The sequence below is a fragment of the Eurytemora carolleeae genome, unplaced genomic scaffold (assembly GCF_000591075.1).
Source record: "Eurytemora carolleeae unplaced genomic scaffold, Eaff_2.0 scaffold6, whole genome shotgun sequence".
NCBI classification, from domain to species: domain Eukaryota; kingdom Metazoa; phylum Arthropoda; class Copepoda; order Calanoida; family Temoridae; genus Eurytemora; species Eurytemora carolleeae.
In genome coordinates, this window is record NW_019396148.1 from 362,947 (window position 1) to 389,738 (window position 26,792).

General features: G+C 31.6%; 1 protein-coding gene across 1 annotated transcript in view; it reads left to right on the forward strand.

Annotated features, from left to right (window-relative positions):
- Window positions 1–26,792, forward strand: part of LOC111696410 (protein-methionine sulfoxide oxidase mical3b) — an 82,234-nt gene that overhangs the window by 26,600 nt on the left and 28,842 nt on the right. Inside the window, exons 18-28 of the mRNA XM_023466007.1 lie at window positions 3,467–3,543; window positions 4,180–4,297; window positions 8,754–8,865; window positions 9,273–9,346; window positions 14,460–14,544; window positions 16,663–16,721; window positions 22,039–22,162; window positions 23,656–23,729; window positions 24,495–24,575; window positions 25,019–25,102; window positions 25,498–25,618. Of these exons, the coding sequence (XP_023321775.1) occupies window positions 3,467–3,543; window positions 4,180–4,297; window positions 8,754–8,865; window positions 9,273–9,346; window positions 14,460–14,544; window positions 16,663–16,721; window positions 22,039–22,162; window positions 23,656–23,729; window positions 24,495–24,575; window positions 25,019–25,102; window positions 25,498–25,618 (1,009 nt within the window). The remainder of the gene's footprint in view (window positions 1–3,466; window positions 3,544–4,179; window positions 4,298–8,753; window positions 8,866–9,272; window positions 9,347–14,459; window positions 14,545–16,662; window positions 16,722–22,038; window positions 22,163–23,655; window positions 23,730–24,494; window positions 24,576–25,018; window positions 25,103–25,497; window positions 25,619–26,792) is intronic.

The following is a 26,792-nucleotide window of genomic DNA, read 5'->3' on the forward strand; positions in this document are numbered from 1 at the left end:
TTTCTGAGGTCAAAATAAATATTAGAGCATTCTGACCGGCTCGCTAGTAGCCAACCATTACATTATGGGTCATCTTCCCACATATTTACATGTTGTATGTCGATTTAAAGGTAATTTGGCAAGAGGAATTCATTTCTGAGGTCAAAATAAATATTAGAGCATTCTGACCGCCGCGCCAGTAGCCGGTAGTTACATTATGGGTCATCCTGTCATATGTTTTGCATGTAGTATGTCGATTCTGGGGTACTAGAAACAAGGATTCTCTTTCTTAGGTAAGAAAAATTAAGTTTCAGAACTCTGATCGGCGCGCTGCTGGCCATAGGGTAATTATGGGGTCCACCTATCATAGTTTTTCTAAAGTTTGTTCAGGTTGTATATCAGGGTTTAGGTATTAGACCACAGGAATGAAGAATCCATCTAGGTGGAGTAAATCACAAGCAGAGCATTCTGACCTACTACTATGTGGTTTATCCTACCAAATTCGAGGACATACCGGAAAATATCTTCAAATTGGTCAAATCTAGAAGTATTTTTTCACAAAAAGCGCGCGCGCGCGCACTTTTGCTCAGATTCCTTCAAAACCAAAAAATGCATGTAATATACATAATTCTGAGTTTGCATGCAAAAAATCAGCCTCCTACGACAATTCTAAGTTATGTTTAACCACTGTTTAAATTTTCCGGAGAGTAATACGTTTTGTGGCCCCCCCCCCCCCTTATGATATACAGAAAAATAAACAATCTCTTGCAGTAAACATTCTGCATTATGGATTTTTTCTACAACTTGAAATCATTCTTCCAATTGTTTACAACAACAACAACATGGTTAATTGCTGGCACTAATATCAATTAATCAACATTTGGGATCGTATTAGATGGAATTATATCGACCCCTGACTTAATCTTTCTTCCCTGTTTTTTACTTCACATTTTAAATAGAATTTAAAGTAATTTTAGTTGAATAATTCTATTAAACTCTGAATCCATGTAATAAAAACTCTGAATCCATCTTATACAAACTCTGAATCCATCTAATAAAAACTCTGAATCCATCTAATACAAACTCTGAATCCATCTAATACAAACTCTGAATCCATCTAATAAAAAATAAGAACACTTTAAGTTTGACGTCAGCTAAACTTAATCCTTATTTTTCTCTCCGACACCGCACATTTGGACAAACGTAGAGCTCCTTTTCTTTTCTTTTAATATTTTATTTTTTCTACAATGTAGAATTATGATTAATATATCGAGATAATATAAGAAATATTACATAAAGAAAACAAGAAAGGTAGTAATTTAGTTCTGCATGAAAACAAAAGTTACATGTCTGTTACCCTTTAAAGCTTTGTCTGATCGAGAATGAATAATATCAAATTGATTTTCCTGTACAAAAATTGTTATTCTTAATTGTAGTTATTTTAGAATGATTTTTTCCAATAAAAACAAATGGGGGACATTGTGAGGAAATTAAAATTATAGCCCCTACAAGGAGCACTAAAAAATTAGAGGTTAAATGCTCGCAGGGTATGATCACCATTGGATATCGAAGAGGATTTAAATTAATCCCTAGGTCTGCATAAGATGGAGATCAATGCTTGATCCCAATATTCACAAAACAAAATTACTGACTTTTGTTGGACGTTGTAATTAGGTTAAAAGAAAAAAATTCATCAGTTTCTGAATTAAAATTCAACAAAATCAAATTTTAACAAATTTTTAAACTAAGACATTTATCTGCTGTTATATAAAAATATCCCAAAAAAGTTATATAATTTAAACTTATAGGAATATAATTTTGAAGAATTATTTGTCAAAAGTGGGAAAAATTTGAAGATTGGACATACATTGGCAATTTCCTCCCCTTTTTGATACTTGAACCAGAAATAATTTGTGTTTCAAAACTCGGAAAAAAACCGTTCCTTCACTGTTGAAACAATGTTTTTGTTTTGAATAGGGGGTAGGGCTGGGCAATGTTACGGAAATTATATACCTCTGGAAATTCGATTATCTTGAGTAAAAGTACAGGACTTTTTTCGGAGCATAAAAAACAAAAGAGGGGATTAGGGGCTTAATTTTGAATTCTACAAAAAAGAAGCCATAAAATTCTTCACGAGAGTTAATATTCTCATAAATTCATTTTTTTGTCCCAAAAAGGCGGGCCTTCGTTCTCTTTTTAGAATTAATATTTACTCTCCGGGCTTATTTAAGAGTATTTACTAACAAGGTTTTAATGTAAAGAGTGATAATCCTTTACTTATCATATATGCGGGGAACTACACCAATGGCTTGCAGTCTTAAGCAACATAAATATTGTTGTTAAAACTAGGTCAAAAAGTGTTTCATTCTTAATTAGTAATAAAAATAGGACTTAAAGCATATATTTATAATATTGTATTTTTGTAGCAAAAATAATAGTCAAAATAATGCATAGGTAAAAGTATCTATGTATTAGACTTATTTGATCTAATTAAGGATATGTGTTTGACTTAATGGTTCTTCTTGAAGTATTTCTCTGGTTGATCAAAGTGCACATCGGGATAACGGGACTTTTCTATGTTTACTTTTACTCAATAAAAACAAATAGAACCATTACATACAGGGTGAGTCAAAAAAGTGTGATTTTTTGAAAATTTGTAACTTTTTTGGTACTCCAATCGCCTAAAATAAAATCTGCGAACCTTTTTTTCTCTCAAAATTAAAAGTTCAGAAAAGCAAAATTTATATATAAATTATTTCTATCGAAATCTAAAATTTTGTAAAGATTGTATCACAGAATCACAGAAATTCGCAATATTGTAAGAAGAAAATTCGCAATTCTTATTTGTAGTCTAATTTTTAAGAAAAAGTTTTTAAAATTCTCTAGTTCCTTTCTTCTTAGTATATTCTGAAGTATTAAATATACGCTGTTCAGTTGAAACCTTAAGAACCATTGAAAAACAATATTTCCGTAAAAAATATACCATAACTGAAAATTGCGAATTTTCTTATTACAATTTTGCAAATTTTCTGTGATTTAATCTGTTTAAAATTTTAGATTTTGATAGAAATAATTTATATACACATTTTTGCTTCTCTGAACTTCTGATTTTGAGAGAAAAAAGGTTCGCAGATTTTTTGGGGGGCCATTGGAGTACCAAAAAAAATTAAAAATCTTCAAAAAATATGTGAAAACGCCATTTAGGTGAGTTGCACGAAAAAGAGTAAAATTTTGCCGCTAATCACACTTTTCTTTGACTCACCCTGTATATTTGGCAATCCTCCTTTAAACTCACGCATGCTTTTGTGCCTCCCCCCCTCCCCAAGTTTTGGATTAGGACCAATATGAGGTCAACATTTTCGGGTGAAATAACACTTATCTACGGTGCTTGAATATCCAAACTGTTAAATAGCGAGTTACAGACGATTTCAATTATACCCAGAATATATAATTTTAACCTTGTTAGTTTAAGGCTTTTTTATTCTAGAGTTACTGAGAGGCATGGACACAGACTTCTTCAATGTTTAGTTGGTGACTCTCTTCTTGAACCTTTTTGGCCTACAGGTATATATATAAACATTGCCTTTATAATATACAAAATGGTATAAAATATATGTATGTCTGTGTACGATGTTAGGTTGCCGAATTATCCTAATGATGAACTTTTTGTTATATACCACAGGCAACATACAAACCTATTTAAACAATATAAAAAGGCCAGACTGGAAAACCCAATGTTCAGTGAGGACTCCAATTTTAAACTTGAAAGCTGTTGGCAAATTCCCACATTTTTTCTTTTCTTTTATTTGATACCAGCTGGAGTGCCCGGCGTTTCCTAGCTTATTATGTTGATTCATGGTAGTTACTGCAGCCATTTACCCGTGTTTGATAAAAAATATTGATTTTAGCTGAAGTGCTCGGAGTTACCCGTGGAATTATAAAAATTTAAGTTTTTAAAGTTAATTTCATCCCAGTGGAAGTCATCCCCTAACAAGTCTTTAGAATAACGGTTTATATAGACAATATGGATTTCTGTCAAGTGATGGACGATTTTGCAAGGCGAATGGTGGTACTTCTTCGGCTAGTAGTTTCATTTGAAAATTGGTCATTACTTTATGCTATACATCACAGAGGTCATGCAAAGTACCACCCCGGAATATGTTTATTTTGTACTCCTGCTATAATTACCTCAAATTCTAGGTACTGGCTGTCCCCGAGGTTTCTTCAGTGCTATGGATGCAATGTGGTTGATGAAACAAATGGACTCTGGTAAAATGTCCATTCTGGAATGTCTTGCTGAGAGGGAGTCCATCAACAGGTATCGTCAGATGTTGAGAAAATTTTCTCAATTAAAGGGACTGTTAACATAAATTTAAGTGACCCTCCATGCAAAGATGGTATTGTCCGATTCATAACGGCACCCTTACAAACTTTCTCTGATCATTTATAAATTAGATAAAAATTTTAATTACTTTAAAAACTGATTCATTTCAACACTGGTGACTTCAGCATTTTCATTGCAGGAAAATATATTGAAATTATCAGAATTACATTCTTTTAAATCAGAAGAACGACAATATCTTCCACATTATTTATCAGATAAACTTAGTATGGAGGGTAATAAAGGGTCACTTGAAATCACCCTTTTATCTATGTTTGGAGATGTTACCATTTCAAAGTCTTCTCTAAGAAGTACTGGGTCTGAATTTACATTTAAGTTTACATTGATGACACAAATACAGTTCTGAAACTCAAATTTTCTGAATTATCTTGATATGTTTTCTCATTAATTTCTTCATTTCAAAAAATACGTAATTCATGTTATATTTTACTAAAAATTCATCCCTTGACCCACTTCTTTCCAAGTCATTTATTAAATTCAGTTTAAGAATGTGGGCACAATATCTTTTAGGGTCTCCACTCTTCACTGAAATGGGGAAATAAAAAATATTTTTAATTAAAAATATCTTTTGCGGGACCTTCGTAATTTTTGGTGACCCCTCCATTTCAAAAGGGACATTCTCGATTCAAAATTAGATTTCGGATATATTTCATTTCTCACAATCAGAAAAACCAAAGAGCTTTGCAATATAAAGAGTAGGCATTGGGATTTATACGCAAAACCAGACGCCTCAATTGGGTCCCATAAGAAGCTAAAGAATGTCGTCTTTTCTATAATTTAAAAAGATTTTAGGACTTTTAAGCATTTCCATCACCAAAAACTTGCGTTTTTTACATAATTTGCCGTTCGAAATGTATAACTTTATTATCTTTTTACATAAACTTTAAATTTTAAAACAGACTGCAATGTAATTGGTTTAAAAAATTTGGCTACTTAAAACCAAGGTTTTTTCGGGCTTTGCTCACGTTACTGGCATACAATTCTGCTTTAGACTATAACAAAACTATACTTAATGACATTCTAACAAATTTTGTTTTAAAATATGTGGTATTTTTCATACTAATGAGATGCGTAAAAAAAAATCACAATTCTAGCTTTATTTTAGCAGGAGAGCATCCAATCCTATCACTGATTAAAACAAATTTAGAAGTTTATAACCGTGTCGTTATTTTCCCACCATATTTAGCACCTACAATGATTAATTTATTTGATAACTAGAGTTTTAAAGTTGATTGTTTGAATTTAAAACCAATACTGCAGCCAATGACGTCATATTAAAGTGTACAGAGCGTACATACTATTCGGATACATTTTTAATGCCCTATCTTCTACTATTCTACCGTCTTTGAGAAAAACTAATTTTTATGAAGATAAAACCATTGCTCTTAATTTCTTTTGTGGTTTTTGTGAGCTAGTGTTAATATGATTGATTTGATTAATAGATTTACTGTTCATTTTTCCATATTTTTTTAAGGGATCAGGGGTCCATTAGTTAAATTTCTCAAATTGCAAAAAGAGGTTTAGCATTCAAAGTATTCATTAACATGCAGTTTATAGCACTAAACTTGACTTCCTTTATTGAATGAATTGACGAGAGGAAAAATTGACTTTTCCGTAATTTCTTGATAGGTTAGTTGTAATTTTGAAACAATTAATTTTTTGTTCTGGCCAATCTACTTGTAACGAATTTCCTGCTTGATTCCCCTAAAAGTGTTATTTTTTTGCAACCAAATGTTTCTCATCTAAGATTGGCTAAAATTGAAATTTCTTCGTACTGAAAGGAAAATTTTGAAATAAATTGAATGGATGACAAGATTGAATTTGTTCTCTTTGAACCTTAGAAAAAGGATTTTCCATTTTAAATTTCATTCAGGATTAAAGTAACTTCATTATGAAATATTAACTAAAAAAAAGAAGTTATAAACCAGGGAGGGGAGGAAGGCAAACCACACCAATTTCTAGTCTGAGCCACAATGTTATACTTTTCTCGTCCGAGCCACCTCAAAACCCTCGCCTTTCTGAAATAAATTTTTTCCTTCAAGATATAATTATCTAAATAAATCTTGACAAGGATTTAGAGGCGGCTCGGACGAGAATTTGAGGAGAATGTGGCTCGGACAAAAAATTGTAGTGACTGGCCTTCCTCCCCTCATACATGCAGATACTTGTGTCAGTTTACACAGTAACTTTTCTTGGTCTGCTGCAATATTAGGTTTCAACTTATCCGCAACAACTTTAACCTAGTCTATATCAACTTTGACTTTGTCTATGCGACAACTTTATATTGGTCCATACTGCAACTTTATATTAGTCTAGTTGGCAAATTTGTTTTAGTCTATGTAGCAGCTAAAATTAGTCAAAGCAGCGACTTTATCCAAGTCTACGCAGCAACTTTGTTTTAGTCCATACCGTAACTTTATCTATGTCTATGCAGCAACTTTATCTTAATCCATACTGCAACTTTATCTAAGTTTACGAAGCAACTTAATATTAGTCTATGTGGCAACTTTATCTTAGTCAATACTGCAACTTTGTCAAAGCATACATGATACGCAGCAGCTTTAACTAAGTCTACGCTTCAGCTTTAAATAAGTATACTCAGCAGCTTTATCTTAGTAAACGCAGCAGTTTTATCTTATTCCGTACTGCAAATATATCTGAGTTTACTCAGCAACTTTATCTTCTTTATCTTAGTAAACGCAGCAGTTTTATCTTATTCCGTACTGCAAATATATCTGAGTTTACTCAGCAACTTTATCTTGTTCCATACTGAAACTTTATCTTGGTCAATGCTGCAATTGTATCCGAGTCTACGCAGCAACTTTTTTAGTAGTCTATGTGGCAACCTTATCTTAGTCTATGTGGCAATCTTAGCATAGTCTATGTTGCAACTTCATTTTAGTCTATGCGGCAACTTCATCTTAATCTATGTGACAATTTTTTCTTGGTCTATGTGGTAACTTTATTTTAGTCTAGTTAGCAACTTTATCTTGGTCATTACTGCAGCTTTATCATGTTCTATGTGGCAACTTCATCTTAGTCTATGTGGTAACTTAATCTTGGTCTATGTTTCTACAGTATCTTAGTCTATGTGGTAACTTCATCTTAGTCTATGTGGTAACTTCATCTTAGTCTATGTGGTAACTTCATCTTAGTCTATGTGGTAACTTCATCTTAGTTTATGTGGTAACTTCATCTTAGACAAAAATGAAGTTACCACATAGACTTTGTGTCAATAGTATCTTAGTCTATGTGGCAACCTTATCAAAGTCTATGTGGCAACTTCATCTTAGTCGATACTGCAACTTTATCAAAGTCCATGCAACAACTTTATCTTTGTCTACGCAGCAACTTTATACGCGACACAATGCTTAGTTTTTGCGTTTTTTAAAGACTGAGTCTGCGCAACTACTCTGAAATAGTTTTCTTGAGATAAAACTCTTTTGGAATATTTGATATTTTTCGATTTAAAGGTTTTTCAAAGTTTTGATTAGATTTATTGAACCTTCATTCACTTTAAATTGAAAACTGAACAGTTTCAACAATTTGTTTTTGGAAAAATTTTATAAGAAATTACTCAGACTTGTATTTTTCGAACCAGAAATATATGTGAGTGTCGTGTGTATGTCTTACGGAAGAACCCTTGTGATTTATTTTTTTCTGAGAACCTATTATTGTTTAAAATCATTGTAAAATCATCAAACAACTAAGGATGTTCAATTACCCCCCCCCCCCCCCCCCCNGGGGGGGAGGGTATTTCTGAAAATACATATTAAGGTATTAAATGTTGTTAGGAACATTTTTTTAAAATAAGTGGTAGGAGACATAATTATTATTTATTCTATAGAAAAAATAGAAAGACTCTTTATGAAACTGTTGTTACTTCATAGTGAATTATGTTACTGACGCGCAGTAAAGAATCATCGTGCTACGAAGTTAAATTAGCTGTATATTTTAGCACTGTGCTATAAAGTAATCATCATGCTATAATGCAGAATTAGCTGATTATAATAACACCTTGCTTTAAAGTTTCCATTGGTTCCCGGATTTTCTCCAAAAATTTTGGGGATATTTTTATGATATTTTTTTTCAATTTGAATGAAAATTTGTTAGAAAATTATTATCTATTATATCTAAAATAACCATTGCATCATGATAAGAACACAAACAGTTCATATAATTACCTGTAACATTACTGTTTTGGCACGTTTTGTTAAATTTTTTTACTTAAATTTTCTCTGTATCTTGAAAGTTATCGCCAAAGAGAAAATTTCTATCCTAAAACTATAAAGCACTGCGAAACAAAATAAAAGTGATGTAGATAGTTGTTATGTTAGAACCGCAACATTTTTTATTTTTTATTTTTTTTAAGGATTCTCAGTCAAACAACACCAGAGAATACTTGTAAGAACTTCAACCTCGTTTCTATTGATCCTTCAACACGATATCCAACCCTTAACCTTAAACTGGTTCTTCCCTTTCAGGTATACTTATCCATAGTTCTTCCTTTCCAGGTATACTTTTCCATAGTTCTTCCCTTCCAGGTATACTTATCCATAGTTCTTCCCTTTCAGGTATACTTATCCATAGTTCTTCCCTTCCAGGTATACTTGTCCATAGTTCTTCCCTTTCAGATATACTTATCCATAGTTCTTTCCTTTCAGATATACTTATCCAAAGTTCTTACCTTTCAGATATACTTATCCATTGTTCTTTCCTTCCAGGTATACTTATCTATAATTCTTCCCTTTCAGGTATACTAATCCATAGTTCTTCCCTGAGATTCTATTTATGATCTTATGATCTAATAATCTATTGATCTATTGATCTATTGATTTTTAATCAACAGAAAGGTTTCATGTATCAAACATTGATTTATTTAATATTTAAGGTGACCCATCTGGTGGATACGGATAATCCCAGTCATCTCCAACCCCAGAATGTATTGCAGGATTCAGCGCCAAGGTAAAAAATCCGTAACATTTTAAAGGGACTTTGAGCATAATTTCAAGTGGCCCTCCATGCATAGAAGGCAATGCCCGATTTACAATGGTGCCCTTTAAATATTTGTTTTCAAGTATGAAATATATATATCCACGTTTTTGTTGCTTTAAACTGTTAATTTTAATTTGCGGTTTCTCTGCGATAGTAATTTGCGCATTTTTTGCTTATTAAGAGCAATGGAGAATTTGATCTGATTAAGGTTTCAAGGTTATCGTTGTAAATCGGGCATTGTCATTTTTGCATGGAGGGTCACTTGAAATTAATGATTACAGTCCTTTATATTTCAAATTCTATTATGCAATACAGTATTTCCGACTCACGAACCTGTAGGACTAATCACTAGATTGGCAAAAAGCTAAGACTGGTAATCTGGCAGAAAGTTGGATGTTCATGTGATAGGGTTTAATAAGGTAGCTCAACCCCAAATGTATAGTGTAGTTTCAACTCAAATTTAGAATATGTCAAGGTCAAGGTCAATTTAGGAGTCATCTTGATGTAAAATGTGGTTAATAGGACGTCCCTAATATTCTGGTTTGATATGAATTTACATAAAAATAAGCTGCATTTTCTGGGATAATTGTTAACAATTTAAAAAAATTATTTATATCCCTCCCAGAAACTGCAGTACACTTTTTGTTAACTTTTTCAAAGAACGTTTATTTCTCAAAGAATTTTCCATTTAGTTTCTTAAGAATTTTGATAGACATGGAAAAAAAACCCCGAAAAGTTCAAAAATTCCATATCGTTTACAATAATTATATATTCTGGGAGTTATATTAAGATACACAATACTAATAAGGTTCTATAAAGTTCAGTAGATTTTTATAAACAAAGACGTTTCTAATGTTTCCTCCTTTAATCACATTTATTTTACATTTTCCAGGGAATCTGCCAAATAAATCCAAGAATTCCTAAAACTTTAATACACGTAGTCAGTACACAGTACAAACTGTTTGTATATTTTTATAGATTATCCCCTTCCCCCAGTTCCCTCCCCCCCCCCAATAGCATTCTGGGCAAAAATGAGAGGGGGACAGTGCGTTAAAATATTTCAGAAAGAAATATTCACTCCGTGTTGTAATATTTCAGCATATTCAATATCGTTGTTATTTCAACTTCAGTTTGAAAAGAAAATAAAGGTTTCTAAAGTTGAATTAAATTTTGTTTTTCTTTAATTCGTATTAAAATTTCTCCAATTTTCCTGAATATATTTGTTCTCAGTTTCTGAAATATTATTTTGAATTTATTGCCCAGATATGCATCATGCATTTCAATTATGCTTTAATTCAGCTTTTTAATTACAAACTAACATTATTTACTTTATTTAGATTTTAAAGCAAAAAGATAATAAATTAAATAGAACTTTTCATGAGTTGTTAATCGCAATCTCAATTAATTTGAAATCTCAATTAATTTGAGAGACATTTTAACTTCTAAAAAAAATTTAGTCAATTTTCATACACTTCAGATAAAAATGTAAATAGAACTTGGTGATTTTATCCTGAAAAGCTCTCTTTGATCTTTGTGATGTTTCTCTCTAAGGTTGATGTTAACTATAAACAGATATTTTGGATGTTCTAAGGATAAGAGGATTTACACAGAGTACATATAAAGTATTCAGGGATATGTATATTTTACTAAAGTACTGTTTTCACTGATTAGTGAATAGCAGGACATAGTTGGCATAAACATAGCTGAACCACTTCTCTTGTACGCCAGGTCAAGCTGATAAGAAGTAGTTATACATATTCTACTCAGTTCAACAATGTTTTATGTTCATAAATTTGGTCTCTTGACTCATGAAAACTAAGGAAAACTTTAGATTAAGACCAAGTCAAAATAAACAACATCTGTCAACGGAGTGAAATAAAGTCAGAATATTAGGTGAAAGTTAAAAAGAAAACAAGAATTCCACAAATCAGTCCAAATTAAATAAAAACATATATTCATAAATAAAATCAGCCGAAAACAAGAAAATGATTGAATTACCATGCAGATGAAATTAAATAAATGAATGGAAATAGAAAACAGGGCTTAAAAAGAAATGTAACAACAGAAGAAACAAGAATCGATACAACATAATTTAAATAGTTAAAACAAAGTAAAAAAGAAACTGGTATGGAAAAGTAATTTGTGGGAAATTAACAAAAATTAACTTTAATTGAAGCAATGTGATCAAGTTAAAAAATAATTAAAAAAGAACAAATCATTTTAATTCCAAACAAGTCATTTAGATGTTACAAACAATAGTCATCGATAACTTTTTGACATACTTGTATATATTTGATATTTCATATTATTTTTTCATTTTTCATGATCTGACAGTTACTTATGAAAACTTCCTGGAATGTTCGAAAATCCAGCGCTAGAGAAATATTATTTTAAAGAAACAAAATCAGAAATATTTTGAAATATTAACTATATACAAATGCATCAAGAAATAATAGATAACTATTTTTTGTAATATCTGAATAATTTGTTTGGAATTAAATTGATTATTTTACAAACTGAGTTGAATGTTGCAACTTTCCAAATTTGTACGGGTGCTACGTTCTTCGGTATGAGTCGTGGTTAATAATTTTCTCCTGATAGACGCAACTGATGGAAGTATGATTGGTAGCAATCAAAAACGCTTATTTTTCGCCATGAGCCTATACCCCCTTTCATTATTTGCGAACATCCAGTAATGAACAGCTAACATAGCAGAGACTCTAGGAGCATCTCCAGTAATGAACAGCTAACATAGCAGAGACTCTAGGAGCAGCTCCAGTAATGCATAGCTAACATAGCAGAGGCTCTAGGAGCACCTCTTGACAATGAACAGCTAACATAGCAGAGACTCTATGAGCAGCTCCGGTAAGGAACAGCTAACATAGCAGAGACTCTAGGAGCAGCTCTGGTAATGAACGGCTTACATAGCAGAGACTCCAGGTGCAGCTCTGGTAATGAACAGTAACATAGCAGCTCAGATTGCAGGGTAAAAGATACTGAACTGGAGCAGCTAAACAAGATATTGAGAATGAGGAAGCTGCTCAGACATTGTACTGGAACAGCTCCAAACTCATGATCTTTTATGGTTTGCCATGCTTCCGCTGGATTTCTGGAAACCACAGGCTGGATTGGCGGAAACCTAAGAAGAGCTAAATATATGAATCTTATAGGCGGACTGGAAGCTAACATAATTCAACAAGCAGAAGTGTGGGCCTCTATAAAAAGATAAGAAACTGATTCAACAAGAAAAAACAGATGTATTTAGAGCATTAAATAAAAAAGCTGATAAATCACATTCACTCATACTGTGCGAGATATATCTAAACATATAGAGAGAGAGCATTAATGGGATTTAAGAATCGAAGTACTGGGACCTAGAGAAAGACATTTCTACACGCCCTTTCTTTGAGGGAGCAAATGATTGATCTCGAAAACCCAAAGATTTATGTCTGTTATTGTAATGGTAATCGTTAGAGCAGCAATAATCATTCACAATAAAATTCCTTGTTCGGCAGTCATCCAAATTTCGCTGCTGAGTAAGCAACTTTTTTTTTTTTGATTTGTAATTTAGAGTGTAAAAACAAATGTTTTATCAGAATTGTTTTTCAATGTGATAAGAAACGATGAATGAAAAGGGTAAATGAAGGAAGAAAGATAGAGCAAGATGGAAAAGAATAGAGGCTATTTGTGTAACATCAATTAATGCAATTTCTTTTTTCTAAGTTTAGTTATGCAACTTTGATTTCTTTTTGTTTGAGAAAAGATTAGGACATTTTTCTTTGGTCAGAATCTTGCATAATATGATCCGTGCACTTGAATTCGATCTATAACCCTTTTGATCTAAAGGGAATCTGATCTATGTGGAATCTGATCAAAAAAAAAAAAAATCAAATATCAACTTAATTTTTGAATAAAAATGTTTTCTGGCAATACATTTTAATGAATATGTTTCCAACAAGTGTTCAATTAGATCGAAAATGAGAAAAATTAGATTTTAATATGTGGAATTAGATTGAAAATGTGTTGAAATTGATCTAAAATGACATCTTTAAACAGTAGGGTTCAGGTGGACTATGGAAAAGGTTAGGTCTGAGGTTAGATGTAAGTAGGTTAGAGTAGAAATCTTTTCAACTCGGACTGTTAGGGAGCCCTATGACCACATTAACATTCTTGAAATGACTTTACTGATTCTGAAATATTTAAATAACGGAAACAGAACGCACCTGTTTCTGTCCAGAGCCAGAAATTCTTTGGCAAGAGTGGGAGATGACCAATAAATTTTAATCTGAACACAGAGGCTGTTTATGATATTTACCAGGGGGAGTGGGGGGAATTATGCTCGGGAAGCCCATAGAAATTTTGTTCCCCACTAGCAAAAAAATTTCCCTCCCCCATGGATTTTTTTATTGTGAAGTTGGTCTTTTTTATTTCCAAACCATGAGAAGCTTCGGGGGGTGAAAGGTGTTTGGAAGATTAGATTTTTAAAAAAAAATCTTGAATTTGAGAATACAAAGTGCCGCCGCTGGGAAAATTTATTTTAAATCTATTCTTTAAAAACCAAAATGAAAGGTGCTTCTCTCTCTTATTGCGCTTCTAAATTTTTCCTCGGGGAAGGGGGGGGGGAGACATCCCTTAGTTTTCTGGGGAAGGTGATTTCCCCCAAATTTTCTAGGGGGTTAGGTCCTTCCCCCCCCCCCTCATAAGCCACCTCTTTCTGAACAAGAAAACCAGAATAGATATTGAGAAGAGAAGAAACATAAAAAGTGTCGCAAAAATGATCTTTATAAATCCCAATAAAGTCAAAATGAAAGAAATGAAATAAATATTTGTTTTTTGCTATAAACGGCATATTATAACTAGCCACTAGCCTAGGAAGTAGGAACCGTGCTTTGTCTGAAATTGTGTTGACATTGGTTACACATTTTCCTTGGTTTTACAGAGTTCCACAATACAAAATTTTAGGCAATTCAATCGATGGATATGAATAAAAAAAGTTGAGATCACTACTACACTAAATTGAGAGCACCATCTTTTTTATTTAACTGAGAAAAAGGAATAAAAAATAATTTTGTTTTCTTTTCAGGAAGAAACGGAGGAAGGATTCTCATGTTTCTCCAACTAATCTGCTATCCTGGATACAAAAACAAGTTGAACCCTACAATATCCAGGTATAAACAACTAATCTGCTATCCTGGATACAAAAACAAGTTGAACCCTATGATATCCAGGTATAAACAACTAATCTACTATCCTGGATACAAAAACAAGTTGAACCCTATGATATCCAGGTATAAACAACTAATCTGCTATCCTGGTTACAAAAACAAGTTGAACCCTACAATATCCAGGTATAAACAACTAATCTACTATCCTGGATACAAAAACAAGTTGAACCCTACAATACCCAGGTATAAACAACTAATCTGCTATCCTGGATACAAAAACAAGTTGAACCCTACAATATCCAGGTATAAACAACTAATCTACTATCCTGGATACAAAAACAAGTTGATCCCTACAATATCCATGTTTAAACAACTAATCTACTTAAAAATGAAATGGATGCTTAGCATGGCAGTGTTATCATATATCCTTAATACTACTGATATAATAATTATATAACAAAAATACTCGGTGATACTGAAAACTCTGTTATCCTTAATCCTTTGTGCTACTGAAAACTCTCTTATCCTATAGGTCCTTTGTGATGCTGAAAACTCTGTTATCCTATATATATCCTTTGTGATGCTGAAAACTCTGTTATCCTATATATCCTTTGTGATGCTGAAAACTCCGTTATCCTATATATCCTTTGTGATGCTGAAAACTCTGCTATCCTATATATCCTTTGTGATGCTGAAAACTCTGCTATCCTATATATCCTTTGTTATGCTGAAAACTCCGTTATCCTATATATCCATAATGCTGAAAAATCTGTTATCCTATATATCCTTTGTGATGCTAAAAACTTTGTTATCCTTTATACTTTTTCTAATTGTTAGAAATGTATTTAATTTTTAAAAATCCACCACTGTAACTCTGTTATCCTTTATTCTATCTGTTTCAATATATCAGAACCAAGAGGGTGACACAGGAATCAAATATTTCCTGCCGGTATTGTAAATATCTGTCATTTCCTGTAATGCTCAGACAACCGTTGTATTCTATTTTCTTTATTGCCCGGCTTTATTTTATTTCCCTGTCATACAGTTTTAAAATATTGGGATTTTCCTAGGGGTTGAAATTTACATAAAAATAAATAATCTTGAAAAATAATTAAAAAAATAATATTAAAAAAAATAATTTTTAAGGTTCAAAAATCACCCTTGGAAGTTAATATGGATGGGGTGGGTCGGGGCAGGGGGGTGGGTGTTCTACTTCTATTTGATAAAATTGATACTTTCCAACCAAATGAGCACAAGATTTTACATAAAGGAAGAAATTTGACAGTTTGGACAAAGCAGTCAAGATGAAAATATAAAACAGTATTTCTTATGTATGAACATGAATTTTTCCAATTTTTTAATTGAAATTCTATTTTTATTGTTTAAGCTAGAATGTAATGTTTTTCATGAGTATTTTTCTAGTTTTCGGGATAAATATGAATGTACAAAGTTCATGGATTAAGAATTAATCAATAAAATAATTTTATTTTATTTCATTTCATTTTCTTTAACATTATTATAGTGTATTAAATTATATTTTATTTCTTTTCACTTCATTTGATTTTATTAGATTTTGTTTGATTTTATTTCATTTCTATTGATTTCCTTTGATTGAGTTTGATTTCTATTGATTTGGTAATTTCTGACTGAAGGGGTTAAGTTGTGGTAAAGCCCTAGCTTAAATTTTGCCCCGAAACCTCGGGTGATTAAAAAATAATATTTTTTTAAATCATGATACTTCGACCTTCCCTGAAGAAGAGGCCTTATTCATTTGTGTATATAACAGGGGAAGATTTGGGGAACAAAGACTAATCCTCAAGTAATGATCTTGAGAGTTCTGATAATTTTAGCAAGCTTCAATCTCGAACCCCTAGCCACGGTGCTCGGCCCAGATATAATCACAAACTAACCTAACCCACGATGTTAAAAACATGAGCAGATTGTAATTGTATAGCTGATAGCAGTTAAATGTGAACAAAATGTGGAAATTTTATTGATTTTATTGATTTTATTGATTTTATTGATTTTATTGATTTTATTGATTTTATTGATTTTATTGATTTTATTGATTTTATTGATTTTATTGATTTTATTGATTTTATTGATTTTATTTGATTTTAGGTTCTTGAGATGAACACGTGCTTCAGAAATGATCTAGTTCTTTGTGCAATTATAAACAGGTCAGTTCATTGATTATTTTGTTAAATTTTTTTCATGTTTTTGATTGATTGATGGAACTGCCAATCATGTAACATTGGTTTATAAACTCAGACTTAACGATTCTTTCTGTTCGCTATAATGGAATTTACCGTAAATTTTCTAAACTTCCGTCAAGAAAACTCTGCCCAGCTGTTCATATATCATCGGTCATTGGTAATGTTTATTTGCTTTTCAAAGTACACTTGTATTAGAATATATTTTCTAAAACTTTATAATTCTAAAAAGTTAATGGCGCTTGTTAAATATATTTGGAAGCAAAATGCGTAAAAAAATGCTTAGAAATATTTAAAAAATATTCGACCTTTTCAAATTATATTCTCTTATTTTAAATATTTTATTTTATTATATAATCGACTGGACCAGACACAATTGATCAAAAAATCATGATAAAAATAATTAACAGTCCTTAATTTAAATTAGCTATAATATTTATGTTTGAAGGCATTATATGAAAGAGATTGATCAAAAAATTCTTTTTATTAAAATTAATTATTAGTTAAGATGGTTTTATGTGAGAATTTGAAGAAAGTTGGCTTCCAGCATTATCTGACAGGGGGTGTACATTGTACACTGTACACTGTACATTGTACATACATTGTACATTGTACACTGTACTCGTGATGCGTAGTGACTCTCAATGCGTTTTTGCATTGCCTGACTTTAAACTGTACCCTTGTAGTCTTAATCTGAACAAACATGTAAAAGATATCGTCGTTTTCATGACTCAATATGTTTGATTCAGATTTGTACATCGCTTCTCATAAGCAAGAAAATTCGTAAGTTACTTTTGCAAAGAAACCGCAAATGAAAATAACAGTTTTAAGAAACAAAAACCTCGATATTTAATTCATACTTAGATATTGCTATCTTTGCATAGAAGGTTACTTGAAATTACGAGTACATTCCCTTTAACCCCAAATAGGATGGGGAGGGGCATTTTTGCCTCAGAATTTTGAGACTTTAACTTTGGATGTTTGACTTTTCAGGAAAGTAATTTTAAGGATTTTTTCAACATTTTTTTAAAAATATATAGTTTACTTGAGCATAAATAAAACACAATACCTCAATAGCTCAAATGAGCCTTAAGATATTTTAAATGGGCCTTAAGATTGTTCAAATGAACATCAAAATAGTTTAAATGAACAAAAATATTAGTTAAAATTATTAAAAAATAATTGAAATGAAGAAAAAAAAGTTAAAGTGAACAAAAAAAATGGTTTAAATTAACAAATAAATAGCTCTAATTAACATAAAAATAGTTATCATGAAATTGCTTAAATGAACATAAAAATAGTTCAAACTGTTTTATGTTCATTTAACCGATTTTTATGTTCATTTTAACTATTTTTTTTGTTCGTTTGAATATGTTTTGTGTTCATTTTAACTATTTTAATTTAACTAGTTTTATGTTCGTTTGAATTATTTTATAAATGAACTATTTTTATGTTCTTTTGAAATATCTTTGATGCTCGTTTGATATCCTATTCTTGATGATCCATCCGATCTAAAAATTATAAAACTGCTGATGATCAAAGAGCAAATAGTGGTTAATTTGAACAACAGATTATGACGTCATTTCAGTAGTTCAAATGACCAATAGTTCTCACGACCACTAGTTCAAACAAATATCCACCTAAATTCCTTCTGATATTCATGACAACATAAACACTGTAAAAAAATGTTGCCATACTTAAACGATTTTTTGTTGTTACATACAATTTTGAATTTGTAGTAATGCGCTTTTTGCGAATGGTACCCTACTCCCTTTCCAATATTGAGAAAAATTTTAATTTCTTATCACAGGGCCTTGTCGTGGTGTTGGATATAGCTTCTCCTCTTTTTAACAATTACATTTTTTGTTGTAAGCCTTTTAGGAGGCCAACAAAATTTTTTTTCATAATCACATTCTGTAAAACAGTTTTCTTTCATTTTGCTGCAAAATATATACGTCTAAGCGATGTGTGTTGCTTTGTACCAGCTTATATTTTACTAGCTCAGGAACCCAGCTTTGCCTGGAATTAAGGTGTCCTTTTAAAGGTCAACTTATTCAATTGAGATCTTCAAAACCTAGCTAAAAACATTCCTATGGTTTTGTTTTACCGATTGAGGTCAAAGGGTTCATAAGCTTTAATCATATCCATCCAAAGAAACGAAAAATATTCAAAATTTTATTATAATCGTAGCAGACTAAAAGTTGGCATTTATAAGTAATATTTTCACACATTTATTTTAAAACTTTATCGCCGATATAAGGTAATTTTCATGGTTTTGTTGAAAAATTATTATTGTATTGGAAACGAATACTAGAAATAGTCTGTTTGGCAATACGCATGGTGGAAGGAGCTAGTCCGGAATCATGGTCGTGATACCCGACGTTAGGCCTAAACTATGTCAGGCTGAAAAGCCTTGATCTAGGCGGGATCGTGATGGCGTACCCCATTTAGATCGTGGAGCCCACGGGACCTCCCTAGCTTCTTGAATTTAATTGAATTGAATTGGAAGCGAATAATTTAATTTGGCATGATATATTTAAGATTGAGCATATAAAAATTGATTATTCTGATTATTTTGCGTTAACATGATAAAATAATCAAAAAAAAAATCTATCAAAAAAATCTTCTTTAAAAAACTACAATATTGTTTTTAAAAATGGAAAAAAACATTAAATTTTTCTGAAAAGAATTCTGAATTAAGTTAGAATTATTACAAGTGCTTTTTAAATTAGATTATTTATTTTCAAAATTCTTTTTGTGACACGAAATATGATATTTCTTGAATTAATCTTATTTAACAAAATATTTACATTGTACCGGGTGTCTCTACAAACTGCTTTTGGTTGGCATAATGTCAATCAATACAGGGGGGGGGGGGTAGTTGATGAAATACTTCGCTTCTAAATGCTGTTCAAACGTTAGAATGTTAAACGTTAAAAAGCCGTTTTAACCATCAAAATGTACGCGAACTGTATTCCGTCCTTTTTCCTAGGGTTTGAAAAAAGCAAACATCTTTTTATGACATTTTCTTTAATCTGCAATTCTATCATTGAAACTGTGCAAATTATTCTATTCTGTTGTAGAATAAAACACGTGAAAAAAGATAATATTTGAACATTAAAAAAAAATCTTTGGAAAGAGACTGACCACATATTCGAATACCAGGTTAAAACGGTATTAAAGAGTCCAATGTCTAATTGAATTTTAACAGGAATAATTTTTAGTACAGGGTGAATAAGTCCTAATACATAATTTTCAGATAGCCCACCCAGTACTTGAAAAGTTTAGTTCTTGAAAATGCGATTTTTTTGCCAAGAAGATCAGTTCCTAATTTTTTTTTCAATTTTCCAAACAGAATAAGATAAAGAGTTGTTAAAAAATCATTTGGTCACGACTTAAATATAATTTAAATATACATATACAGATTAATATTATAGATAATAAGCAATTTAGTAATTCAGAATCAGATTTTGAATAATAAACTCTAAACTTTTTATTGAAGAAACTATCTGGTTACTAAATCAGGAAGATATGTTAATGAAGGGGGAGTGGGGGAGTCCATTTCGACACCAGATTTCGCACTGGCTGCGTTTGGTCTTAAAAATTGAGTTAAAGACTGAAACTTTGCTTGCAGTCTATAATTGTGGTCTTTTACAAAGATCAAGAAGAAAGTTTTAAATCATAGGTCATTGACCTCCATTTTGACATCCATGAACTCGTATATCTGACCTCCACTTTGACCTCCTCTCGATAATGACCTCTAAAAGGTCAAAATATTAAATCAATTAAATTGGCTTTTGCAAGGTATCAATTCCGATTTCAGTTTGAGACTCTTTATTTGACCTAATATGATAATTTTTTAACCTCTGGAAGTCAAAATAAAAAAACGATGAATATAAGTCATGTGAGGTATTAAATCTTATGTTTTTGGTGTTTCGATTCTTTCAACGATCATTTTCATTAATTTTAATTCATTTTATACATTTTTTGAACATACATAAATAATTCATTAAGTGCAAAATGGAATTTTTGTTTATGCAAAAATTTTAAAATATTTCATAAGTTTTCTTATGTAAACCCATACAATAGCTGTGTGGCAAAGAATGTGAAATATCGTGATACATCTCGTTAACTTATTACAAGTTTTAGATGAGCTGCACCCGATAAACCTCCTCAGCACTTTTAACATCTCTTTTATACTAGGAAATATGCATGTTCATGGAAGTTTTAGGGGGGGGGGGGTCACACATGGCGAAAGGGGGCATAGCTGCTCTCATACGCCGAAAAAAACACCTATTTTTAATTTGATCTTACGGAGGCACATTTCCCATCCCCCCCTCTCAAATTCTATTTTATACAGGGTGAGAAACATCGTAAAGGATTGAAAATTCTTCCAAAACGAGATTTTTTGGTGAAAATTGTACTGTGGAATGATCCACCCTGTATTTAAATAGTCACTTTTCCACAAATTTTTCTCATTCCCCCAACTTGGGTTAGACTGCCCTTGTAAATTCATATTTGAATTGAAATTTATCTTCCTAGAATTGTTATTGTTTTCTTCTGCTGAAGGCTGCAAGGTTATTTGCTGGACTAGATAAATTAGAATTAAATTATAAAAATAAATTGAAAATGCTACTGTGCAATTTAATTTTAAAGATTAATGATCTGTTTTTATAATGAATCCTAGGTAAAACTACTGAGCTTTAATTTTTTCTCAACATTTAATTGATTGGAGGGCAGGGGGGGGGATAAAATAAATTTTGGATAAATTATATACACCACTTATCTATCTATCTATCCTTCTCTTTATCTATCTATTTATCAATTTATCTATCTATCCTTCTTTCTGTCCATATATATTTCTATTTATCTATCTTCTATCTACCTATCTATTTAAATATATATTTATTTATCTATCCTTCTTTCTGTCTATCTATCTTTCTATCTACCTACCTATCTATCTATTATCTGTCTATCTATCTATCTGTTAATCTTTGGTCGAGTCAAAGTAATAATATGCCCTGTAGAATGTTAAATAAACCGATTTGTCCAAAAGAGTTTTTGTTTCGCGGATCTGAGAGTGTTAGATTTAGAAGAATTGTATCTATATCTTCCTATAAATCTATTCTTCTCTATTTTCTTGTATTTTTTCTATTTATCTACCCATCCTTCTTTCTATCTATCTATTTTACTATCTATATATCTTTGTTTATATCTATTTTTTTTATCCATCATATTTATTTATCTATATCTATCCATCTATCTATGACTATTGTCTATCTAGATACCGGCCTGACCTGCTCCCCTGGGAGTCCCTGGACCCTGAGTGTGCAGAGGACAACCTCCAGCTAGGTTTTGATATTCTTGAGGCTGAGCTCGGCCTCCAACCTGTTATAACGGCTAGTGAGGTAATCCTCTAAACCATTGACTAATATTCGATGCGTAGCACGTCTTAAACTAACCCTGTACAGAAAAGGATTTTGATCGGTCTATTCTACTTCTACAAAAGAAAATTTTACCAAATTTTTTTTTGATTTCACAAATTTTTTTCAGTAGAAGGTATTAATTTTGTGTACTTTCCCATTTTTCCTTTCATAGTCTGGCTGTATACTGTATACCTTACAAGGTCGCTACGGTACTTTAAATGTACCGGAATTTACAGTGCAAGAAGTCTCAAAAAAATAAAATTTTAAGGACAAAAACTGTTTTTGTTTGGCTATTTTTGTTAGTACTAAGCACTGCTTAAACTCATTGTTATCTTTAGTTTGCAAGCTCTCAAGCAAAAATTGATGACAATTTTGCCAACTACTTCTTAAATACCAAAGTTTACAACAAGTGCTTTATAATGCTAAAATGTACAATGCACATGTAAAGGGCTACAGAAAAGCACAAGTGTGTTAGATCAATAAATTTAAAGCCCAAGGCGTTGCAACACTTTAAAGTCGACCCTCTTAAAAATTAATGAAACTTTTTATAAGCAGACTGAATCTATTTTTACTAAGTCAAAACGCTAAATATACATTTTCCAACGGGGGAAAAAAATGAATGTCCTTGACAGTTTTTTAAAAATATAATTCAATGTTACAATCACAAGTTTTTAACGCCCTGGATTTTAAAATTTTTAAGTGCTAAAGCAATATCAAATGATTCTTGAAAACAAATAAAACCGTGTTTGTTTTATATTTTATGAATAACTATCTGAAGGGCCAGGCGTTGACCGGGCCCTGGGGGAAAAAAATGTTGTCTTTGTCACCGCCAGGTTATTCTTAAGTGTCCACAAAAAAAATCAGCTCATTCGGTTCAGCTGTTTGGCCAGGCAGAGGGAACATATATATTAAAGTCTTGTTTAATTATGTAGATTATTGACATTGACATAAAACTTATAATTGAATAGAAACTTTATCTCATCCAGAATTATTTTTTTTCTACATTTTTGATCAGTGATACTAATGAAAGTAAATTTTGAAGTTTGGAATTTGATTAGATGCAAATCTTCATGTTTTCAATTATAACTACGCTTTTTGAAGACCTAAAAAAAAGAATAAATATGTTTTAAATCTCTTGTGCGAGACCAAATAAATTTGATTTTCTCATACTGCGTAAAAAGGTGCTATTTGTGGCAGATTTTATGGACTAAAATACTATTTATGGCAGATTTAATGGTGTCAATTACAATTTGTTGCAGATTTATGATCTTTGATACAATTTGTGGGCTGTAGCAGATTTTATGGTCTTTGACTTAAATGCTACTACTAATTGTGGCACGGAGTTTAATTTATATTAGTTTTATTTATTTATAGTTTTAAAGCGTTTTAGTGCGTCAATAAAGCCTCAATCCTTATCATCAAAAATTAACCGATTCAATCATTTTTATCTCAAATTTTATTTTGAAATATTTTAGATAATGGAAAATAGTGGCACTCTGGATCCATTAGCAGTAATCTCTTATCTAACAGGAGTTTACGAACTGTTTAGGTAACTAATCAGGAATTTGAAAATGTAATTTCCCCATAGGTCTCGAGCATATTTTCCCCCAATAATAATAGGAATTATGTAAGGATTTTATAACTAAATTGGGGGATGATTAATGTTGCCAAAAGAAGTGAAAAATTGAGGCTTAATTTTTCATCTTAACTCCAAAATCTTCGAAAATCATTCCCCCCTTTTCAATGGGGGGGGTGTAATTCTGAAGAACAATTTTAATGATGATTTTGCTCACATGAATTGTAAAAGATGAAACTTCGTATTAAGATTTTATACCATTCGTATTTAAAATATTGTAGGAAAAGTAGGGAAAAATACCAAAAACACGCGTGTAATGGATGGGAGGGGGTGCAGGGCCTCCTTGAGCCACGCGAAATGGTCTCCAAGCCTCTAGATTTGCATATGAGCATTTAAAGTGACCTGGCGCTACCCCTATCATTTTGAAATGTTATTTGTAAAATAATGAATAAAAGTTTTTTTTAAATATTTAATATTTTAATAGCTATGCCATGTTTTTGGATATTCAAGAAAATACTGCATAGCTATTAAAGATAAAGTATTTTCTTTAAAAAAATGTTATTTAATATTTCTATTGATATCTAAGTAGCGCCAGGTCATTTTTAATACTCATATGCGAATATGAAGGCTCATTGCGGCTCTGCACCCTCTCCCTCGAACAGGATGATAGTCATTAATAAGTATGATTGTAAATTGTAACGATGAATTTATCCTTATATATTTCTAACTTATTTTTAGACGAGAAATCCCGCACACCCAGCAAACTGGAGGGGTTCAACTTGATGATCTAGATGATAGTGTTTATTGTCATAATCACAGGTATTGATGACTTAATAAATTTAATTTTTTAACTTTATGTATATTAAGTATATTAATCCAATTTTTAATTGATGGGAATAGTATATTAAAGCAATTTTCTTAGTTGGTGAGAACAGTATATTAATGCAATTTTTGGAATATTTTGGAGGATATCGGGTCAACTTATCCATATCCATTATATGTTTATTTGTTTATTAGTTTGTTTGATTGTATGCAATAAATTACAAAATGCGTGAACTTTCAGGTCAAAATAATTCCAGACCTGGAGCGAGCCGGTCAAAATTTAAAAAATTTCCAAGAAAAAATGTCTTTGATTTTTGGAAGTCTAATAATGTAAACAGAAAAATCTGCGAAAGTTGTTGTGATGCCAGAAATAAATGGCGGATCGAAAAACAATTTGTTAAAGTTTAAAATCGTGACTGGAATAAGAAATTTTGGTTCAGGGAGAGGGTTGGACGTGAGGAAAGAAGAAGGTTACCAGAAGAAAGCATCACAATCGGTCAGCTGGTGGCTAACGATGCAAGAAGGTAGGGTTTACAAAGTTATTATTAAAATTAATCCATTTATTTTAAATAAAGAAACTTGGTTGTGACGTAAAGAAATCCTATATATTCTTAAAATACTAATATCATACTAGATTCAAAACAGTAAGCGATTCATTAAACGAATGTACTCAACTTTTTTAGGTTTGCAATTATTACGAATTCCAAAATTGGATAGAAACAATGGAACTTCTACATAATACAGACTATTTAAAACTTGGTCTAACAGAATTTATAGTTTGAACTATCTAAGGCTTACGACATCAGATTACAAAGATGGTTAAAAAAATTTGAATTTGTTTTTAGTGTTCAGATTCTTGACTTGATTCTTAATTCTTAAGTGTCGTCCCGAGTTTCTATTCTTGATTATTTACAATCAGGAGTAAGCGAGGCAGCTTGGAGGAATTGGATGATGAGGAGGGAAAGGGATTGAAAGGAGACGTGAGAAGAGTGTCGAACAAAAAAAGATTAGCTAAGCTGATGGAACGATCAGCTGTGCAGGTAAACAGTGGATGGAACGATTAGCTGGTAAAAGCATAACAGCTGATTGAACGTTCAAATGTTTAGACATAACAACTGATGGATTAATCAGCTGTTCAGGTTAATAGTTGATGGAACGATCAGCTGTTTGGATATAAAAGCTGATGGATTAATCAGCTGGTTATATTTGACAGCTGATGGAACCATTAGCTGTTTAGGTAAACAGTTGATTGAATAATCAGCTGGTTAAATATAACAGCTGTTTGGATGACTTTATATTATTAAATCTTGGTATTATGACATAATACCGAAAACTAAGTTTAAACCAGGTTACTTTCTAGCGACTAAGCCTTCCTCTGCAATCGCTCATAAACACTTTTAATTTATAAGAGATATAGGCAATTAAAAGAAAGTTAACATCTCTTTTATAAATGGGTAAAGGGATTAAATCCTATTCATAAATGTGTAAGGGCTTGAATCCTATTAATTAATGTGAGAAGGGGCTTGAATTCCATTGGTAAATGTGAGTGGGAACTTGAACGAGGGGAGGAAGGCTAACCACAACAATTTCTCGGCCGAGCCACATTTTCCTCATATTCTCTTCCGAGTCACCTCCTAAATACTCGTCCTTCCAATATCAATTTAAGTGTCTAGTCTTCCCAGATAAATTTGTTTTGAAGAATCGGGCCACGGTTAGGCATAAATGACATATTGAAATTTTGTAAATCGGAAAAAATGTTTCAATTGAATTAAAGTTTTTAGTTTAATGTTCTTAAAAATATTCACATTTTTTACGCGTATTTTCAGATATTTCTGGTTTAGAATGCCGCAAATGAATCCGAGCTTATAGAACTTCAATCTTTTTTGTCAATTATAAAGAAAACATTTTTCCAGGTGGTTCCAAGTGGAAAATTATAGGCAGAGGTATGCCAAAAAGTTTCTATTTACTTAAGATCGCGAAGGTTTGCCATTAAGGAGGCAGACGAGATTCAAGTTTTACCTAAATAAAGTTTGACATCATTTTCATGGGTTTGAAGATTGTAACTTGATGTAATCATTGAAATATTTTATGCTCTAACCTGGCCAGATAAAAAAATAGTTAAATCTTCGAGAATTGAAAACTTTAAAACACATAATAGTGTAAGAACTAGGATTCTGAGGTGGATCGGACGTGAAATTATTGTGGCTGGCCTTC